At 39.4% G+C, this 16,861-nt stretch overlaps 1 protein-coding gene across 2 annotated transcripts; it reads left to right on the top strand.

Annotated features, from left to right (window-relative positions):
* The first annotated feature begins 1,680 nt into the window (after positions 1–1,680).
* Positions 1,681–15,458, top strand: TCN1 (transcobalamin 1). 2 transcript variants are annotated; one of them, XM_010384998.2, is made up of 9 exons: positions 1,681–1,864; positions 4,171–4,353; positions 5,562–5,702; positions 6,587–6,742; positions 9,008–9,198; positions 12,238–12,427; positions 13,456–13,639; positions 14,945–15,063; positions 15,230–15,458. In XM_010384998.2, exons 1-9 carry the CDS (start codon positions 1,786–1,788, stop codon positions 15,289–15,291), a joined length of 1,305 nt encoding a protein of 434 aa, XP_010383300.1. In that variant the 5' UTR covers positions 1,681–1,785; the 3' UTR covers positions 15,292–15,458. The 2 variants fall into 2 exon arrangements, with proteins under 2 accessions (XP_010383300.1, XP_030774780.1); XM_030918920.1 differs by lacking the exon at positions 5,562–5,702.
* Positions 15,459–16,861: the final 1,403 nt, after the last annotated feature.

Here is a 16,861-nt window from a genome sequence, read left to right as displayed (position 1 = left end):
AATAGAAGAAAAAAGGAAAAAAAGAACTATCAAAACAGTCAGAAAACAATTAACAAAATGGCAATGGTAAGTCCTTACTTATCAAAATTACTTGAAACTTAAATGGATTAAATTCTCCAATCAAAAGACAGAGTGGCTGCATGAATAAAAGACAAAATTCTTGGCCAGGCATAGTGCCTCACGCTTGTAATCCCTACACTTTGGGAGGCTGAGGTGACCAGATCACTTGAGGTCAGGAGTCTAAGATCAGCCTGGACAACAGGGTGAAACCCCATCTCTATTAAAAATACAAAAATTAGCCAGGCATGGTGGTGCTCACCTGTAGTCCCAGCTATTCCAGAGACTGAGGCAGAAGAACCCAGGAGGCAGAAGAACCCAGGAGGCAGAAGCTGCAGTGAGCCAAGACCACACCATTGCACTCCAGCCTGGGCCACAAAGCAAGACTCGGTCTCACAAACAAACAAACAACAAACAAAAAAACAAGATTCTACCTGCAAGAGACTCATAGTAGCATAGTAGCTATAAGGACACACAAAGACTACAAATGAATGAATGAGAAAAGATACTCCACACAAATGGTAACCAAAGGAGAGTGAGGGTGGCTACACTTATATCAGACAAAAGAGACATTTCCAAAAATTGTTACAAAAGACAAAGAAAATCATTATATAATGATAAAGGAGCCAATTCATCAAAAAGATATAAAAATTATCAATATTTATGTACCCAACATTATGTACCCAACATAATATTTGCATAAAGCAAATATTAACAGAACTAATGTGAAAAATAAACAGCAGAACAGTAACAGTCGGTGACTTTAATACCCCACACTCAACAATGGATAGATAATCCAGACAGAAAACCAATAAGGAACTACCATATTTGAACAATACTTAGACCAAAGGGACCTAATAGACATATACAGAACATTCCATCCAACAGCAGGGGAGTACACATTCTTCTCAAGCACATATAAAACATTCTCCAGGATAGATCACATTAAGTCACAAAATAAGTGTTAACAAATTTAAGAATATTGAAATTATATCAAGTATCTTTTCTGACCCAATGGTATGAAACTGGAAATCAATAATGCAAGAAAAATTGGAAAATTTACAAATACATGGAAATTAAATAATATACTCCTGAACGATCAATGAGCCAAAGAGGAAATTAATGAGGAAGTAAAAAAGTATCTTGAGACAAATGAAAAGGTAAACTCAGTATCTGAAAACATATAGGATGCAGCAAAAGCAGTACTGAGAGCATTTCATTGTAGCTTTGATTTCCATTTCTCTGATGACCAGTGATGTTAAGCACCTTTTCAAACACCTTTTCATATGCTTGCTTCCCATTTAGATGCCTTCTTTTACTTCCATTTTTATATGTTGTATGTGTTTGCATGATAAAATCTACTTTATCAGGAAACATAAAACATAAAGTGAAATGAAAAAAAAAAGGAAACATTACAGGAAACAGTCATTCACCTAATATATGTTCACTGGGCGGAAGGCAAATAATAGATGTGAACCCCGAAGGTTTAGGACAGGAAACGAAGGAAAGTTATTTCCTCATTCTCCCTAACCACATCCTTCAAGTCTTCTTCCTTATCTATTACATCATATGGACAAATACACTTGACCACACCTCCTGACATTGCTCAATATTTGCTTGAGTGAAAAGAGGCTGAGGCAACCTGAAGGAGGAGCTCTCATTACCTTCTGTCCATCACTTAATAAATAGCCAGTCAATTCCTCAACATTCTGGTACACTGTTGGAGAGATGAAACAGTCACACCAGCTACCCCTAATGGGGCTCTTACTGTTTTCTCTTATTCCAAGTCAACTATGTGAGATCTGTGGTGAGTACAGTTTGAGCTAAAATTACTCTGGAGTGATAGCCTACTGAATACTGTTGGCAAGAGACTCTATGTAGAGTTACCTGAGAAAAGATCCCATTCCAGTTTCATATGTGGTTGGACTCCATGAATGATGAAAAGGGTGGCAGGAGATGGTGAGGAAAGTCTCACAATGCATGTTGTTGTAAGAGGAATTATAGATTGTGTGTTCATTTGCCTAACTGCTCTTTCTATGCTCAGATCCTCTGTAGCACAGCATCCTACCAAGTAACTCGCTATTCATGTGAATTTCCAATGACAAAAAATTTATGCTCCCAGAAACTTTTCTAGATCATGGAAAGTTATCTTTTGGTTTTGATATGCAATTTTTTTTCCCTGAAATTCGACGCATGATTTTTGAGTTAACCCCCTTGTAACTACACAGAAAAAAAAAAAAAAAATCTCTTTCAAATAGTGATGACTGCTATCTTGTCATGAGTTAGTTTAGATATTCCAAGTTGCATGTCCACCTCCCTTCAACTCTTTCCGAGGACACATGGGATAAAGTTCCATCATCTCTTGCATGGGTGTTAGCCCCAGAGATTGTGTGGTTCTGTAAAAGAACATTAAAGTAAGAGAAAGGAAAACTAAATTCAGGTTCAGTTTGATTCCTTAGTCATTGAATGACCCAACGTTTCTGAATTTCTTTAGCTTCATTCATAAAAAAAGGATAATGAGGGGAGACGCTTGAAGGAAATTATCTCCTGAGGTCTGGTGCAGTTCTCAGGTGCATGACTTCTCTTTTCTGAGACTTTACTCTGAAATTAAGCTTCAAGCCAGTCTAAAGATGACTAGGTGGTACTATCTGTGCTCTCTAACCAGTAAGAAGAGAACACCACAGAAGACAGGCTTGTATACATACAGGCTAAAGCATAGACTCTTCCGACTCTAATTTTTCTTCTTGGCCTGACATTTCCCCTGTTGGATCCTAAGAATAGGGGATGGCTATGTAGGTTTTGGCTTTCTATTCATTTTAAACAATAATAATAATTAAATTGATCTTTGAGAGTCAAGGAAACTCATTTGAGTTGTTGACCAGGAACTGAAAAGTCTGTTTCAGGGCGAGAAAATCTGCTGAGCTGGATGCTTCCACAAAATCTCAGAGAATTGACTCACAATTGTTCCATTGTGTCTGCAACAAACCATGGCCTTTCTACAATCACTCTATTCAGATCTTCTTGACTCTTTCTTTTAAAGCAAAGAAAACTGGGCAAGGGAAATTACATTTCCTTGATTCTCAAGTATAATGATAAAAGCTCCAGTTATGCTGGAAAAAATAGTATGTGCAGCATTTTACAGTTTATTCGGTGGTTTCTTGTCTAATATCTATAAAGTAAGTGTTAATAGCCACAATTTTTAAATGAGAAAACTAAGGGTAACACGAGTTCCATAACTTATTATCCACAGTCATAAGTTAAGGAGCACAGAATGTGGCCAAAATCTGAATCTAAAACTCAAAGTTTTTTTTTCACTCTCCCACTAATCTATTAGATAATCCGGAGGTGTGTAGGATTTGGGGCTACTCCTCAAGAAGTATGGAAAAATATATTGAGAAAGTGTCCTGTGTTTTAAATAGTAACTCTTTTTATTCTCCTCTATTTCCTTGGGAGCTCTGGATTCTCCCACTTCCACAGTATAATGTGACTTCCCTGCATCTCTGGAATTGGGGCATGTTCTAGGCTAAAACTGGAAAATTTTTCACAGGCTGCATAATGCTGAATAATGACCTCAATGCCCAGCCAGCTGGGCAATCAGACAATAAAGTTTTGGGGTCAATCATCAGTATAACGTACAATTTTTACCTGTATTTTCTCAGCATTAACCCAACTGATTTAGAAGATAGAGAAGGAAAGAACTGAATCCAGGAAGTAGAAAGTCCTGCTTACTGGGAGTCAGAAGACATGTAGTCTAGTTTCAGCTCAGCCTCCAATTATGGAAGTTTCTTTAAGGAGACTCTCTCTAAGTTTCATATACAAAATTAGGGAATGATGCTAAATTTCCCAGGCAGGAGTCTGCGAGTACACAATGATAACTCTGCACCAGTTGTTAAAATATGAAAACATTTTCATGCTGGTTGTTAAAGGAGTAATGTCTGGCATGGGGGTAGGTTCAAGACCCACCTTTGTTTTATTCCACCAACACAGTCAGCAGCCACTGGATTGGTCTAGGTCTGTGCCATACCTGTTACTAAATATTTTTATATAACCCCTGCTCCAAGTCTTACTATATTCTGAGTGTGTGTTTCTTATTTCCTTCCTTCTCTGCCACAGAGGTAAGTGAAGAAAACTACATCCGCCTAAAACCTTTGTTGAATACAATGAACCAGTCAAAGTATACCAGGGGAACCAGCTCCTCTGTCAATGTCCTGTTGTCCCTCCAACTTGTTGGAATCCAGAACCAAAACCTGAAGCAAAAGCTGATCCAACAAATCGAATACATTGTGAAAAGAAGACGTAAGTTTCTGTATTCTCTGGAAGATTTAGAAAAAATCTACCTATTTAAAGATTATCTGCAACTAATCCTAAAAATTATGCATCCGAAATATCCCTGCTATATCCATTCTAATGGGACCAAACTTGAGGTAACAGAAACATAAACATGCCCAAAATACAATCCCACACCATTCACCCTAGAGCTAGGTCTTGCTTCTTTTGGTCTTAAACATCATTTTTCTCCATGAAGCCACAAACAAAAGCTATGGATTCTTATCCATTAATGCTGTTATATAAGCTAGTTTAGTTCACAACCACATGAGATACAGATCATAACTAAGAAAGCTGGTGTTGGAGAGGCAACCATGGAACAATCCAGATTTGGACTAGATGTGGGTTGGCCTTGAACCAGTCATGTTAATACTGAGCCTCAGTTTTCTAATTAGCGTAAGGAGAAATGAAGCCACTCTTACCTACCTCATAATATCATTATAAGAATTATGAGAAGCCTGAGAGTTTCGATACTCTATAAGGCAGAACATAAAAAATCAAGTATTACTATCCTAGCAAGCTGGTACCACAAAGAGAAAAAAAAAAAAAAAAAAAAAAAAAAACAAGATCTTGTTGTTTATCTATTTTTCCTCTTTTTTCACTTTCATAAGGATTGCATAATTCCAAAACAATTCTGTGATTTTATGGAAAAGACCAAGATTTAGTTTGCATTTATATAACACTGCTCTAAAAGGCTCTGCTTTGAGGATAAAGAAGAGAGGAATCAAATATTCATACAGGAATGTATCACATAATGGTGAACATAAATGATGGTGATCCCACAAGATTTTAATACTCTATTTTTATTGTACCTTTTCCGTGCTTAGATATGTTTAGATACACAAATACTATTGGGCTACAGTTGCCTATAGTATTCAGGACAGTAACACGCTGTACTGGTTTTTAGCCTGAGAGCAACAAGCTGTACCCTATAGCCTAGGTGTGTAGTCAACTATACCATCGAGGTTTGTGTAGGTACACTCTATATGATGCTTGCACAATGACAAAATCGCTTAACAATCAGTTTCTCAGAATTTATCCCTATCATTAAGTAACACAAGACCGTATAGAGCGCAACAGAAGAAAGAAGTGATAGGCAATATAAGTCTCAAGGAAATCAGGAGGCCCAAAAAATCACAAGCACGTACCTTGTTAAGCTTGAATACTTTTCTTTTCAGTGTCACAGGTAAGCTCAGGAGAGCTTGCCTTGATTATACTGGCTTTGGGAGCATGTCGTAACCCTGACAAAAACTTAATATATGATTACCACCTGATTGACAAGCTAGAAAATAAATTCCAAGCAGAAATTGAAAATATGGGTAAGAATCAAATATTTAGAGACCCTAGACAACGTTGTCTTCTCCTCTGCTGATTCAGAACTATATGAAGTTTCCCTCCACTCTTTCCTTCTCCTCTTCATTCTGTTCATCTCACGATGTCTTTGCAGGACACTTCCCTTTTTCCCTTTCAGTATGCATATTGAATTTTCTCTTTAAATATGTTCAGCTGAGCATTGACCCTATGTCAAGTACTACTTTACATATGATGGCAGATACACACACACACACACACACACACAGACACCATTCGCTAATCCTCCAGGAGCTTGGCTTTAAGTCAAATGATGAATTACACCAGAAATAGCTGAACAACACAGGACATAGTGTCATAAATACCAAAATACACAATGCTAGTATATGAGCTAAAGGCGGCCAGAGTACATTCTCACTGGGAAAAATCAACTGGTCATGGTGGCCACTAGTGAGGTGCACTGTTTTTATTTCAATTCCTACCCAACATTTATTTTAGTTTTCATTAAGTCCATCTTCCTTTGAGATGGCCTCCAACCTAGGTTTCTACTTACACTTTCAACACCTTACTATGGAAAACGCAAGAGGCTTGGAGGTAGAAAACCTGTATTCTGGCCCTAGCTCTGTAACCACCTGAATATCTAGATAGCATCTTAATCTCTTTAAGGCTATGTCCCCTCAGTAATAAAATGAAAGAAATTGAGTGGAATTGAGTGGCCCTTAAAAGCCTTTACATTTCTCAGGTTTTCTGATTCTATGAGTGACCTCCCCCTTCTATTACCCACCTTTCCTTAAATGTAAAGAAATTGAAATAGAGTAAGTAGGAATAGATGGAAAATGCATACTCCATTACCACTTCCATGATTAAGGGAGGTATTTCTTCTCTTTTCTAGAAGCACACAATGGCAATCCCCTGACTAACTACTACCAGCTCAGCCTGGACGTTTTGGCCTTGTGTCTGTTCAATGGGAACTACTCAACCACCAAAGTCGTCAACTACTTCACTCCTGAAAATAAAAACTATTATTTTGGTAGCCAGTTCTCGGTAGGTGAGTTTACTAAGCCCAGTTCCCTTGGTACAGAGGACATGGTCACCAGTAGGTCTTGCCCTTTGAGTTCTTCTACCTGTAAGTACTTGAATTTTATTTTCTACCCTCTTTGCTCCAGTCCTCTCAAAAGGGAATTTTCTTTTTGAGAAGAATGGATGATGGATGGCATTTAAGCCTCTTTCTAGATGTGTGGTGTACTAGAAATACCCGGTTCCTGCTCCAGCTCTTCTTTGAGTTATATAAACAACAAATGTTAACTCTTGATCTTAATTTTTCCATCTGGAAAATGAGGATAAAGCATGAGTATATTCACAAGAAATATTTCAGAAAGGGTAAGCTTTAGAAAAGGGAAATGCAATGGAATTTGTTTATCTTAACACTGTCTCTTTCTCTAGTTTATTGGGACAATTTGGATACCTCAATAGTCTTGAGCAATACCACCTCTCCAGTGACAAAGTCCAATATTACAATCAATAGATTATATATTCACCTTGGGAAATGAACCAGAAATTTCCCACTGTGTCAGCCTTAACATCCAAAAAGAAGTCTTTAGACAGTTAGTATAGGTGCTTAGCCTCTATGGATCCAGATATACAAGTTCATCTTTCTCCAAATTCAAAGTTCAACTTTAAGTTCAAAGCAAATCACCATTTTAGTATTTCTGGATAGTAAGGAGAATGTGAGATTTCTCAGACTTCTTTTCCCATGAGAGAGGAAAGGTCCCATGCTAAAGAACACAGGAGAGACCAAGTATCAAGCCAGAAAACGAGTCCTTATCTTTCCTTCTTCCAATCTCTGGCCTCATCCTCTTTTATAAAGAGGTTTGCTGGGCAACAACTCTGTTAAGTACTATTTTCTAATCAGTATAATGAAACCCTTGAGAGGCTTACAAAGATGTCGTTTATTTGATGCATTGTCCTAGGTTTTCTCAATCCCTCAGCCAACATGGCTAAAAGATCAGAGAAAGATAGAAAAGATGGGAGCAACCAAGATATAAAAGTGAAATACTGTTCATGTGTATGCAGCTACAAATCCATAGGTGTTTTATGACCAAGATATGTGTAATGAGAAAAACCCAGAATTGTATTTAAAAAAAAAAAAAAAAGGCAGGGCATGGTGGCTCACACCTTTTATCCCAGCAGTTTGGGAGGCCGAGGCAGGCGGATCACCTGAGGTCAGGAGTTCAAGACAAGCCTCACCAACATGGTGAAACACCATCTCTACTAAAACTACAAAATTAGCTGGGTGTGGTGGCTCACTCCTGTAATCCCAGCTACTCAGGAGGCTGAGGCAGGAGAATCACTTGAGCCCAGGAGGCAGAGTTAGCAGTGAGATCGGACCACCGCACTCCAGCCTGGGTGGCAAAAACGAGACTCCATCCCAAAAAAAAGAAAAAAAAAAAAAAAACACTCCGGACAGCAGCAAGAGAGCTTTAGAGATCTGTGCTACATCCCATCCCTAAACTGTTTTTAAGCTAATTTCCTGGCTGTTTACCTGCTATGTGTATGTGATGGGTCTCTTTTCCTTGGCAAGTTCTTAGATACTTTCCAGCATGTTTGGATTCTTAGACATGCCTGTTCCTCAGCTGGGCTCCACGGCCTGGACTTCAAAGTTCAGGCAGCAGACATATCTTTTCTGGGCACTTCCCTGTTTCTCTTTCGGTATGCATCTTGAATTTTCTTTTTAAATATGTTCAGCTGAGCATTGACCCTATGTCAAGTACTACTTTACATATGATGGCAGACACACACACACACACACACACACACACACACACAAGACACCATTCTCTAATCCTCCAGGAGCTTGGCTTTAAGTCAAATGATGAATTACACCAGAAATAGCTGAACAACACAGGACATAGTGTCATAAGTACCAAAATATACAGTGCTAGTATATGAGCTAAAGGTGGCAGAGTACATTATCACTGGGAAAAATAAACTGGTCATCGTGGCCACTAGCGAGGTGCATCTCCCTTAAGTAACCTGGTGGGAGGCCCATCGCACTACAGTATGAGGCATGAACTACATGGTACATGGTGACTGAACTTTGGGAAGAAATCTTTAAATATTTGACTGGTTAGTGCTGGAGAGACGATTGCTGTATCTTGAAATCTTTCTTCACCAATTAGCATGACCAACCACACCAGTTTTTCTAGATCTGTTTTTCGTTTAGCACTGAAACTCTCACATCCCAGGAAACCTCTCAGTCCAGGACAAACTGAGATGGTTGGTCCCCTATTGACAATGTTTTGTTTCCTGACAGATACTGGTGCAATGGCTGTCCTGGCTCTGACCTGTGTGAAGAGGAGTCTAATAAATGGGCAGGTCAAAACAGATGAAAGCAATTTAAAGAACATCAGTATTTATATAAAGTCACTGGTAGAGAAGATTCTGTCTGAGAAAAAAGAAAATGGTCTCATTGGAAACACATTTAGCACAGGAGAAGCCATGCAGGTAAGTCAGAGGGTGAAACAGGAGGCAGAGAAGGGAGTCTTCTCTGGAAGAAAGCAGTATCTTTTTTTTTTTTTTTTTTTTTTTTGAGATGGAGTTTTGCCCTTGTTGCCCAGGCTGGAGTGCAATGGTGCAATCTCGGCTCACTGCAACCTCTGCCTCCCAAATTCAAGCGATTCTCCTGCCTCAGCCTCCTGAATAGCTGGGATTACAGGCACCCTCCACCACGCCCAGCTAATTTTTTTCTATTTTTAGTAGAGACAGGGTTTCACCATGTTGGCCAGGCTGGTCTCAAACTCCTGACCTCAGGTGATCCACCCGTCTTGGCCTCCCAAAGTGCTGGGATTACAGGTGTGAGCCACCGCGCCCAGCCAGTATATTTTTCCTTTCTTATTGGCCTCCTAAGACCTTATTATCCATTCTGCGGTTCCTATACTAACTTTGATTTTGCTCATATGATTCCCGTCCCCTGCCTGACATGTACTCTTCTCATCTTCAGCTTTACTTCCCCATAACCAATGCTTCTAGGAAGCTTTTCCTAACTGCAATCTGTCTAAGAAACTCTAGAGTCTACTACAGTCTACTTTGCTGTTCTATCACACATGGTTGTACACTTTCACACACACAGTAGTCCCCCGCCTTACCCACAGTTTCACTTTCCACAGTTTCAGTTACCCAGGGTCAACCGAGGCCTGAAAATATTAAATGGAAAATTTCAGAAATAAACAATGCACAAGTTTTAAATTGTGCATAATTCTGAGTAGTGTGATAAAATCTTGCACCTTCCTGCTCTGTTCTACCCAGAAAGTGACTCATCCCTTTGTCTATGCACGTTAATCACTTAGTAGCCAGTTATCAGTCAACTGTCCCAACATTGAAGTGCGTGTGTTCAAGTAACCCTTATTTACTTAATAATGGCCCCAAAGCACAAGAGCAATGGTGCTGTAGTATATTATTATAATTGTTCTATTTGATTATTGTTGTTGTAAATCTCTTACGATGCCTAATTTATAAATTGAAATTTATTATTAGTGTGGCTGTATAGGAAAAAAACGTAGTATATTTAAGGCTCAGTGCTATCCATGGTTTCAGGAATCCACTGCAGGTCTTGGAAAGTAACCCCGCTGATAAGTGGGAACTACTGCATTACCTCCATTTCCTAAACTAGGAGCATGAGTCACAGTAACTGTGTCAGTAAACTACCTAATCTCACAAAACCAGAAAGTGGTACAGATTGGGATGGGACCCGGGCCGTTGTTCTCAAAACTCACACTCAGCACCTACACTGTCATGCATATGCTCCTTGAGATCTGAGACTTTATTCCTGCATTCATTGAGCCATTGATTTACAGACTCTAAGGGGAAGATATAAGAAGTGATCAAGGAAGGTTTACAGAAAAAAAAAAAAAAAAAACTTTACTGCATCATCAGTATGAATAGATATTTTCCAGGCTGACTCCGGGCTAGAGGACTTTCAAGGGAGAGACAAAGACAGTGAGGAAAAAGACCCAAAAGCACAAAAGAATATTAGGCATTTTAAGGTCAAGGTGTTCAGCATGACCAGCACAGAGTCCGAAAGAAACGTAACAGGAGGCTGGAGGTGTAAGCACGGGTCCAATCATAAGGTTATCTGTATTGTTGTTACTATTTACGTTGTTGATTGCCTTACTAAGTTTGAACTGAATATAAACTGCTTTCCCATTTTGGCTGCACATTCGAATCAGCTGAAGGAGCTCTTAGGCAACACTAATACCCATGCCCACACCAGCCGGGTAGTACAGAAATTCAGAGGTGGAGCCTGGGCCTTGTTCTGGTTTAAAAGCCCTACAGGTGATACAAATTCATGGTAGGATCAAGAGCTACTTGCCTACAAGATATTGCTGGGTATTTTTAAATATTAATAACATCTAATTTGTTGCTATGTATGTTAATAACATTTATTGATGTGTCTTAAGAGGAAATGTACTATGACTGGTTTTTGTTTTTTCTTAATATCCCACAAATTCTTGTGGACCACTTGGTTAGCTTAAGAACCTCCAAGAAAAGATGAAAACAGGAACAGTCCATCCCTGGGAAACTACAGAGCAGCATGTTCAAGTCCGATCCACTTTAATTCCTGTCTTGCTCACCCCAATGTCCTCCTAACTTTTACTACCTCACAATTCTGCCCCTTCACAATTCTGCCCCTTCAATCGAGCTTACGTTCTGTTGCCAGGAGAGTTTCTGTTTAATGAACTATTAGACTCCCCATTGTTAATCAAATAATGTCAGATACCTCCTCATTGTTGTCAATCAAATGAGGTCAGACATCTCACCATAAAATTCAAGCGTCTACTAGTCTAGCCCAACTTCCTTCTCCAGCCTGTTCTTCCACAGTTGCTTCCAATGTTCCCCATACACCAGTTCTCCTAAACCAGGAGGAATCCCCTGAGGAACTTTGCTAAAATGCAGATACTCTCATCACTGCTAGGTCATGTCCCGGCTATTCCTACCTAACACCTTTGTTCATATTGTTCTCTTGAGTGCAGAGCTCCTCACCTCATCTCAGAAGCCAAAATTCTATCCTATTCTCCAAGGCCTAACTCAAATACCACCTTCTCCAGGAAGCTTTTTTTTAGCTTCATTAAATGTTCCTGAGCTCCTCTCCTCTTTAGAAAGACGCATCCTACTAGATGCATCCCTTAGGGCATTCCTCTGGCATCTCCTTTTACAATAGTTTGTTAATATTTATTGAGTGTCTCCTATGTGACAGGTATTTCCCAGCATTGGGATATAGAAATGAATGTGGCAAAGTCTGCTTTCATTGGAACTATTATAGCTTGGGTTATTAAGCAGTTCCAACCTCCCTGCCCAAACAGGTTTGTAAGCTTCTGGATAACAAGAAAGATATCTGAGTTATCTGAGGTGTTCCTAGGTAGTCAATGTTCAATTAATACTGAATTAGTTATATATAGGCTTCCCCTTACTTGAAGGGTCTCATATTCTCTGTCTCTCTTTATCTCTCGTCCCCCCCTGCCCACCCCTGCCCCCCTGCCTCATTAGGCCCTCTTTGTATCATCAGACTATTATCATGAAAATGACTGGAATTGTCAACAAACTCTGAATACAGTGCTCACGGAAATTTCTCAAGGAGCATTCAGTACTCCAAATGTTGCAGCCCAGGTCTTACCTGCCCTGATGGGAAAGACCTTCTTGGATGTTAACAAAGACTCTTCTTGTGTCTCTGCTGCAGGTAAAAGCATTAAAGAGCGGACTGTTTTGCTTTTCACCATAGCACCCAAAGCATGTGAGATTCAGGTGTCCTTTGAAACCAAAAGTGACCAGATAAACCTCCAAAACAGAACAGCTGCCAGAGAGAATTCAGTTTTCATCATGTTATCAGGGATTACAGCCACCTGAGGATTTGTTCTTAACTGAGTGCTAGATGTCCTTCTTAGTTCAAACATAACAAGGCAGACTTAATTCAATAATGTTTATCTTCAAAGGCATATTTTCTGACTGTTGGATATAGAAGGATCTAAGCACCATTCTCATCCTAAATAAAGTACAGAGGATTGGTACCGTGCTCTGACTTTGCACAGTGAGAGATGCCTCAGGGAAATGAGACATCTGTGTGGAAGGGATATGCCAGTATTCGAAAATTATAGCATATGTTACTTATTCAAACAAATGACTTTGCAACCAGGTAGAAGGAAAGGAGACATTTCCTTACATCTCTGTCCATTCCTGGTTCAGCCACGTACAGGTTTAGGAAACTTGGACAAAATGTTTAACCTCTAAGCTTCAGTTTTCTAATGTAAAAGTTGGAAACAAGGACAGTATCTAACATAGGTTTTTGTAAAGATTGAATGAGACAATCCATATAAAATGATTAGTACAGTGCCTGGCACTTCATGTGTTTTCAATAAATGTTAAGCAATAAAAAGGAGAAAAGACAAGCATGATTGTATGCTGTACCAAGGCAAAAAAAAAGAAAAAAATCAGGATCCTCTGTGAGAAATAGAAGTTAGAGCCACTGAATTGCTTACACAGCTGGGAGTTGAGCCAAGTACCAACACTCACAAGCTGGTGAGTTTTGGTCTTAGTTTCTGCTTTAGTTATATGAGAAATTTGCCCCTTGACTGACGATAGTTGCTCCTTATAGTAAATCCATGTCTGCCTAAAGGCAAGGGGTCCTTGGATGGGGTTGAGGAGGTCTGCAAACTCTAATATCATTTTTAGTTTTCCGAATATTGCTCTGGGCTTTTCTGTCTCTGCCAGGTAACTTCAGCATCTCCACTCAGGAGCCTATAACTGTGACAACTCCTGGCTCACAATCATCTATCTCTGTCAATTACTCTGTGAGAATCAATGAAACATATTTCGCCAATGTCACTGTGCCAAATGGTTCTGTCTTCCTCGATGTGATGAAGAAAGCTCAGGAAATGAATGATACCATATTTGGGTAGGTCTGTACCTAACCTCAGGTTAAGGTGTTTGCTGTCATTTCTAAAGATGCAGTAAGAATACATTTGCACCTAAATACAAAGTATATTTAAGATGCTTCTGGGTCAGTAGCTTTGCTTTGCTGTCCATCTGCATCCCACAGCAGGATTTTAAAATAGGAGGTGAGATATTTCATCTTCTTTCACATCATAGGTAGTAAATTCATGTTTACTTCATAGATTAATGAATCTCACGGCTCTCTCTTATTTCAGTAAAATTCTTTCAGTAAATGCAACTTCTAAAGTCAAACATTTGAGATCTAGAACCGTGGTTCTTACTCTTTTTGAATCACTGACCCCTTTGAAAATCAGGTGAAAGTAATGAATGTTCATCCCAGAAAAAAATGAACATACACACAAAAATTGGCATTTGTTTACTTATTTATTTCACAGACGGCATTTTACTATGTTGCCCAGGCTGGTCTTGAATTCCTGGGCTCAAGAGATCTGCCCACCTCAGCCTCCCAAAGTGCTGGGATTACAGGCATGAGCCACTGCCAAATTTAGCATTTAAACTGGGGGTTTCACAGGTGTCCTGAAGTTTCCCCCTGCCCTCGCTTTTAGAAAATTCATAGATCCCTAAACAAAGTTACTGGTCAAGGAGGTCAAGTAAGGCTTTGCCTCTGAAAAGTATGATTTATTTGGCTCCTTAACACTAGTTGACAGTTATTTATCATATTTAACAACATAGCGTAGGATGCTATAAACAAAATCAGAATAATAATATAATATATATTATAAAGGCTACCCTCGTGGGCTTTAAGGGAGGTAGAAAAATGACTACAGAATATAAAACAGATATTGACCATGTCACTTTTTAACAAACACAATATGAAATATCAAATTATCCTTTCCTGTTCCTCTTTTCTAAGGGAAAACCCACTCACTTATGGTGCCTCTAGCACATGAGGATAACATGTTCTTCTACTGAATCAGCAGTCACTATCTTGGGGTGGAAGGTTGAAGCTGTTATCTGAAAAGTATCTACCATGGCAGGTTGGGGGGAGCAGAAACCAAGAGCATCATTTCTCTAATTTAGCATGGAGTGTCTGCATTAGAATCAGCTGGAGTGTTTATAAAGCATGCAGATGCCTGACCCCCAGCTCATATCTAAAAATAAAAGTATCTCTGGATAGGGCCAGGAAATCTGCATTTTTTGTAATGTCATCAAGTGATTCTCAAGTACATTAAAGTTTGAGAAATGCCTGTTGTGGGTTTCCTTTGACAATTCTAAGTTCCAGTAACCTATTGGATGTCATCCACAGTTTCACAATGGAGGAGAGCTCATGGGGGCCCTACATCACCTCTGTTCAGGGCCTATGGGCCAGTAATAATGACAGAACCTACTGGGAACTTCTGAGTGGAGGCAAACCACTGAGCCAAGGTAAGGGAGAGACATGCCAAAAAGACCCATGCTAAAAATGCCCAAACGGAGAGGGGTGTGAGCCTTTGTGGGGATTGGGCCAAGGGGTTGGTAGAGATGACATCCATTATTTGGTGATTTAGTGGTCGAATCATTTGACCCAGTTCTCGGCCTTCCTCCTTTTCAGGAGTTGGTAGTTACGTTGTCCATGATGGAGAAAACTTGGAGGTTCGTTGGAGCAAATACTAATAAGCCCAAACTTTCTTCAGCTGCATAAAATCCATTTGCAGTGGAGTTCCATGCCGACTGTCCTTATGCCTTCTTCATTTATCCCAGGACGAATAGGAGAGTGAACCTCCCCTTCTTTCTCTACACATTCAATAAAAATTGTTAAAAGATTAACAACCATACAAAAAGAGCGTGTTCTAATTAGTTCATTCTGAAAGGACTTTAAAATTTGTTAGAGGAAAGTCCACCTAAAGAAGAACTGAAGTGAAAAGAAATGAGACCACATGTCTAATAAGTCGGGTTCTACTCAAGGTTCTCCTACTAACTATCGAAGTGGCATTGGGCAACTGGGTAAAATGGGGATAAGGTTCTAGGTCTAATGTTGCAGCACAACCAATGAGATCAAGCATAAAGTCTGTGAGAGACTGAGCTCTCTGAGGCCCAGATGCAAGAGAAGAACCCACTGGTCACACTGACTTCATACAGGTAGTGGGTAGAAAAACCATGTTGCTCAGAAGAAAGGGGGAAACGTGAGGCATATACATAAAAGGCCCGCTCATAGTTTGAGAAACAGTCTCATCCCCTGCCTCCAGCTCTCTCCCTTGGATTCCACTTGTTCTTCTTTTACGTTTGTTTTCCCTCTATTTCCCCATAAAATCACCCCAATATTCATATCATCAAAACACACATGCAAAAAAGTCACTTCCAATGTTCATTTCCACAGAATTCACTTTTTTCCTTTTTTTATTTTTCTAATCAATTTTTGTCATGCTAAGAAGTCACATCTTAAAGGAAAAAAATTGAATCATATCAAGGCAGCACGAGCTTGTACTTATACTGAGTACTGGGGCTACATGTAGTACAGTCGGAAACCGGAAGGACATTTCAGATACCAAACAGCAAAAGGTACTTTATGTAAAGTGTAAAGTAACCCATTTAAAGTAATTTCCTGCAAATAAAACCCACAATGAGACACCATGCCACACCAGCCACAATGGCTACTATTAAAAAGTCAGAAAATGCAGACTGGATTAAGAAAATGTGGCACATATACACCATGGAATACTATGCAGCCATAAAAAAGGATGAGTTCGTGTCCTTTGTAGGGACATGGATGCAGCTGGAAACCATCATTCTCAGCAAACTATTGCAAGAACAGAAAACCAAATACTGCATGTTCTCACTCATAGGTGGGAATTGAACAATGAGAACACTTGGACACAGGAAGGGGTGCATCACACACTGGGTCCTATTGTGGGGAGGGGATGGAGGGAGGGATAGCATTAGGAGATATACCTAATGTAAATGACGAGTTAATGGGTGCAGCACACCAACATGGTTCATGTATACATACGTAACAAACCTACACATTGTGCACATGTACCCTAGAACTTCAAGTATAATAAAAAATTTTAAAAAAAAAATTTTTTTAAAGAAATTAGAAGAAAAAAAACAGTCAGAAAATGCTGGAGAGGTTTTGGAGAAAAAGAAACACATACACTGTTGGTAGGAGTGTAAATTAGTTCAACCACTGGGGAAAGCAGTGTGGAGACTGCTCAAAGAGCTAAAAACAGAACTACCATTCAACCCA

Source organism: Rhinopithecus roxellana, chromosome 15 (genome assembly GCF_007565055.1).
Source record: "Rhinopithecus roxellana isolate Shanxi Qingling chromosome 15, ASM756505v1, whole genome shotgun sequence".
In the NCBI taxonomy this organism is placed as follows: domain Eukaryota; kingdom Metazoa; phylum Chordata; class Mammalia; order Primates; family Cercopithecidae; genus Rhinopithecus; species Rhinopithecus roxellana.
Note: the sequence above shows the minus strand (reverse complement) of the source record. Positions and strands in the feature narration are given on the sequence as shown.

Coding starts and splice junctions, on each gene's coding strand:
- TCN1 (XM_010384998.2), top strand. CDS start 1,786: ATGAAACAGTCACACCAGCTACCCCTAATGGGGCTCTTACTGTTTTCT. Junction 1,865..4,170: donor TCAACTATGTGAGATCTGTG/GTGAGTACAGTT, acceptor TCTCTGCCACAG/AGGTAAGTGAAGAAAACTAC. Junction 13,640..14,944: donor ATGAATGATACCATATTTGG/GTAGGTCTGTAC, acceptor TGTCATCCACAG/TTTCACAATGGAGGAGAGCT.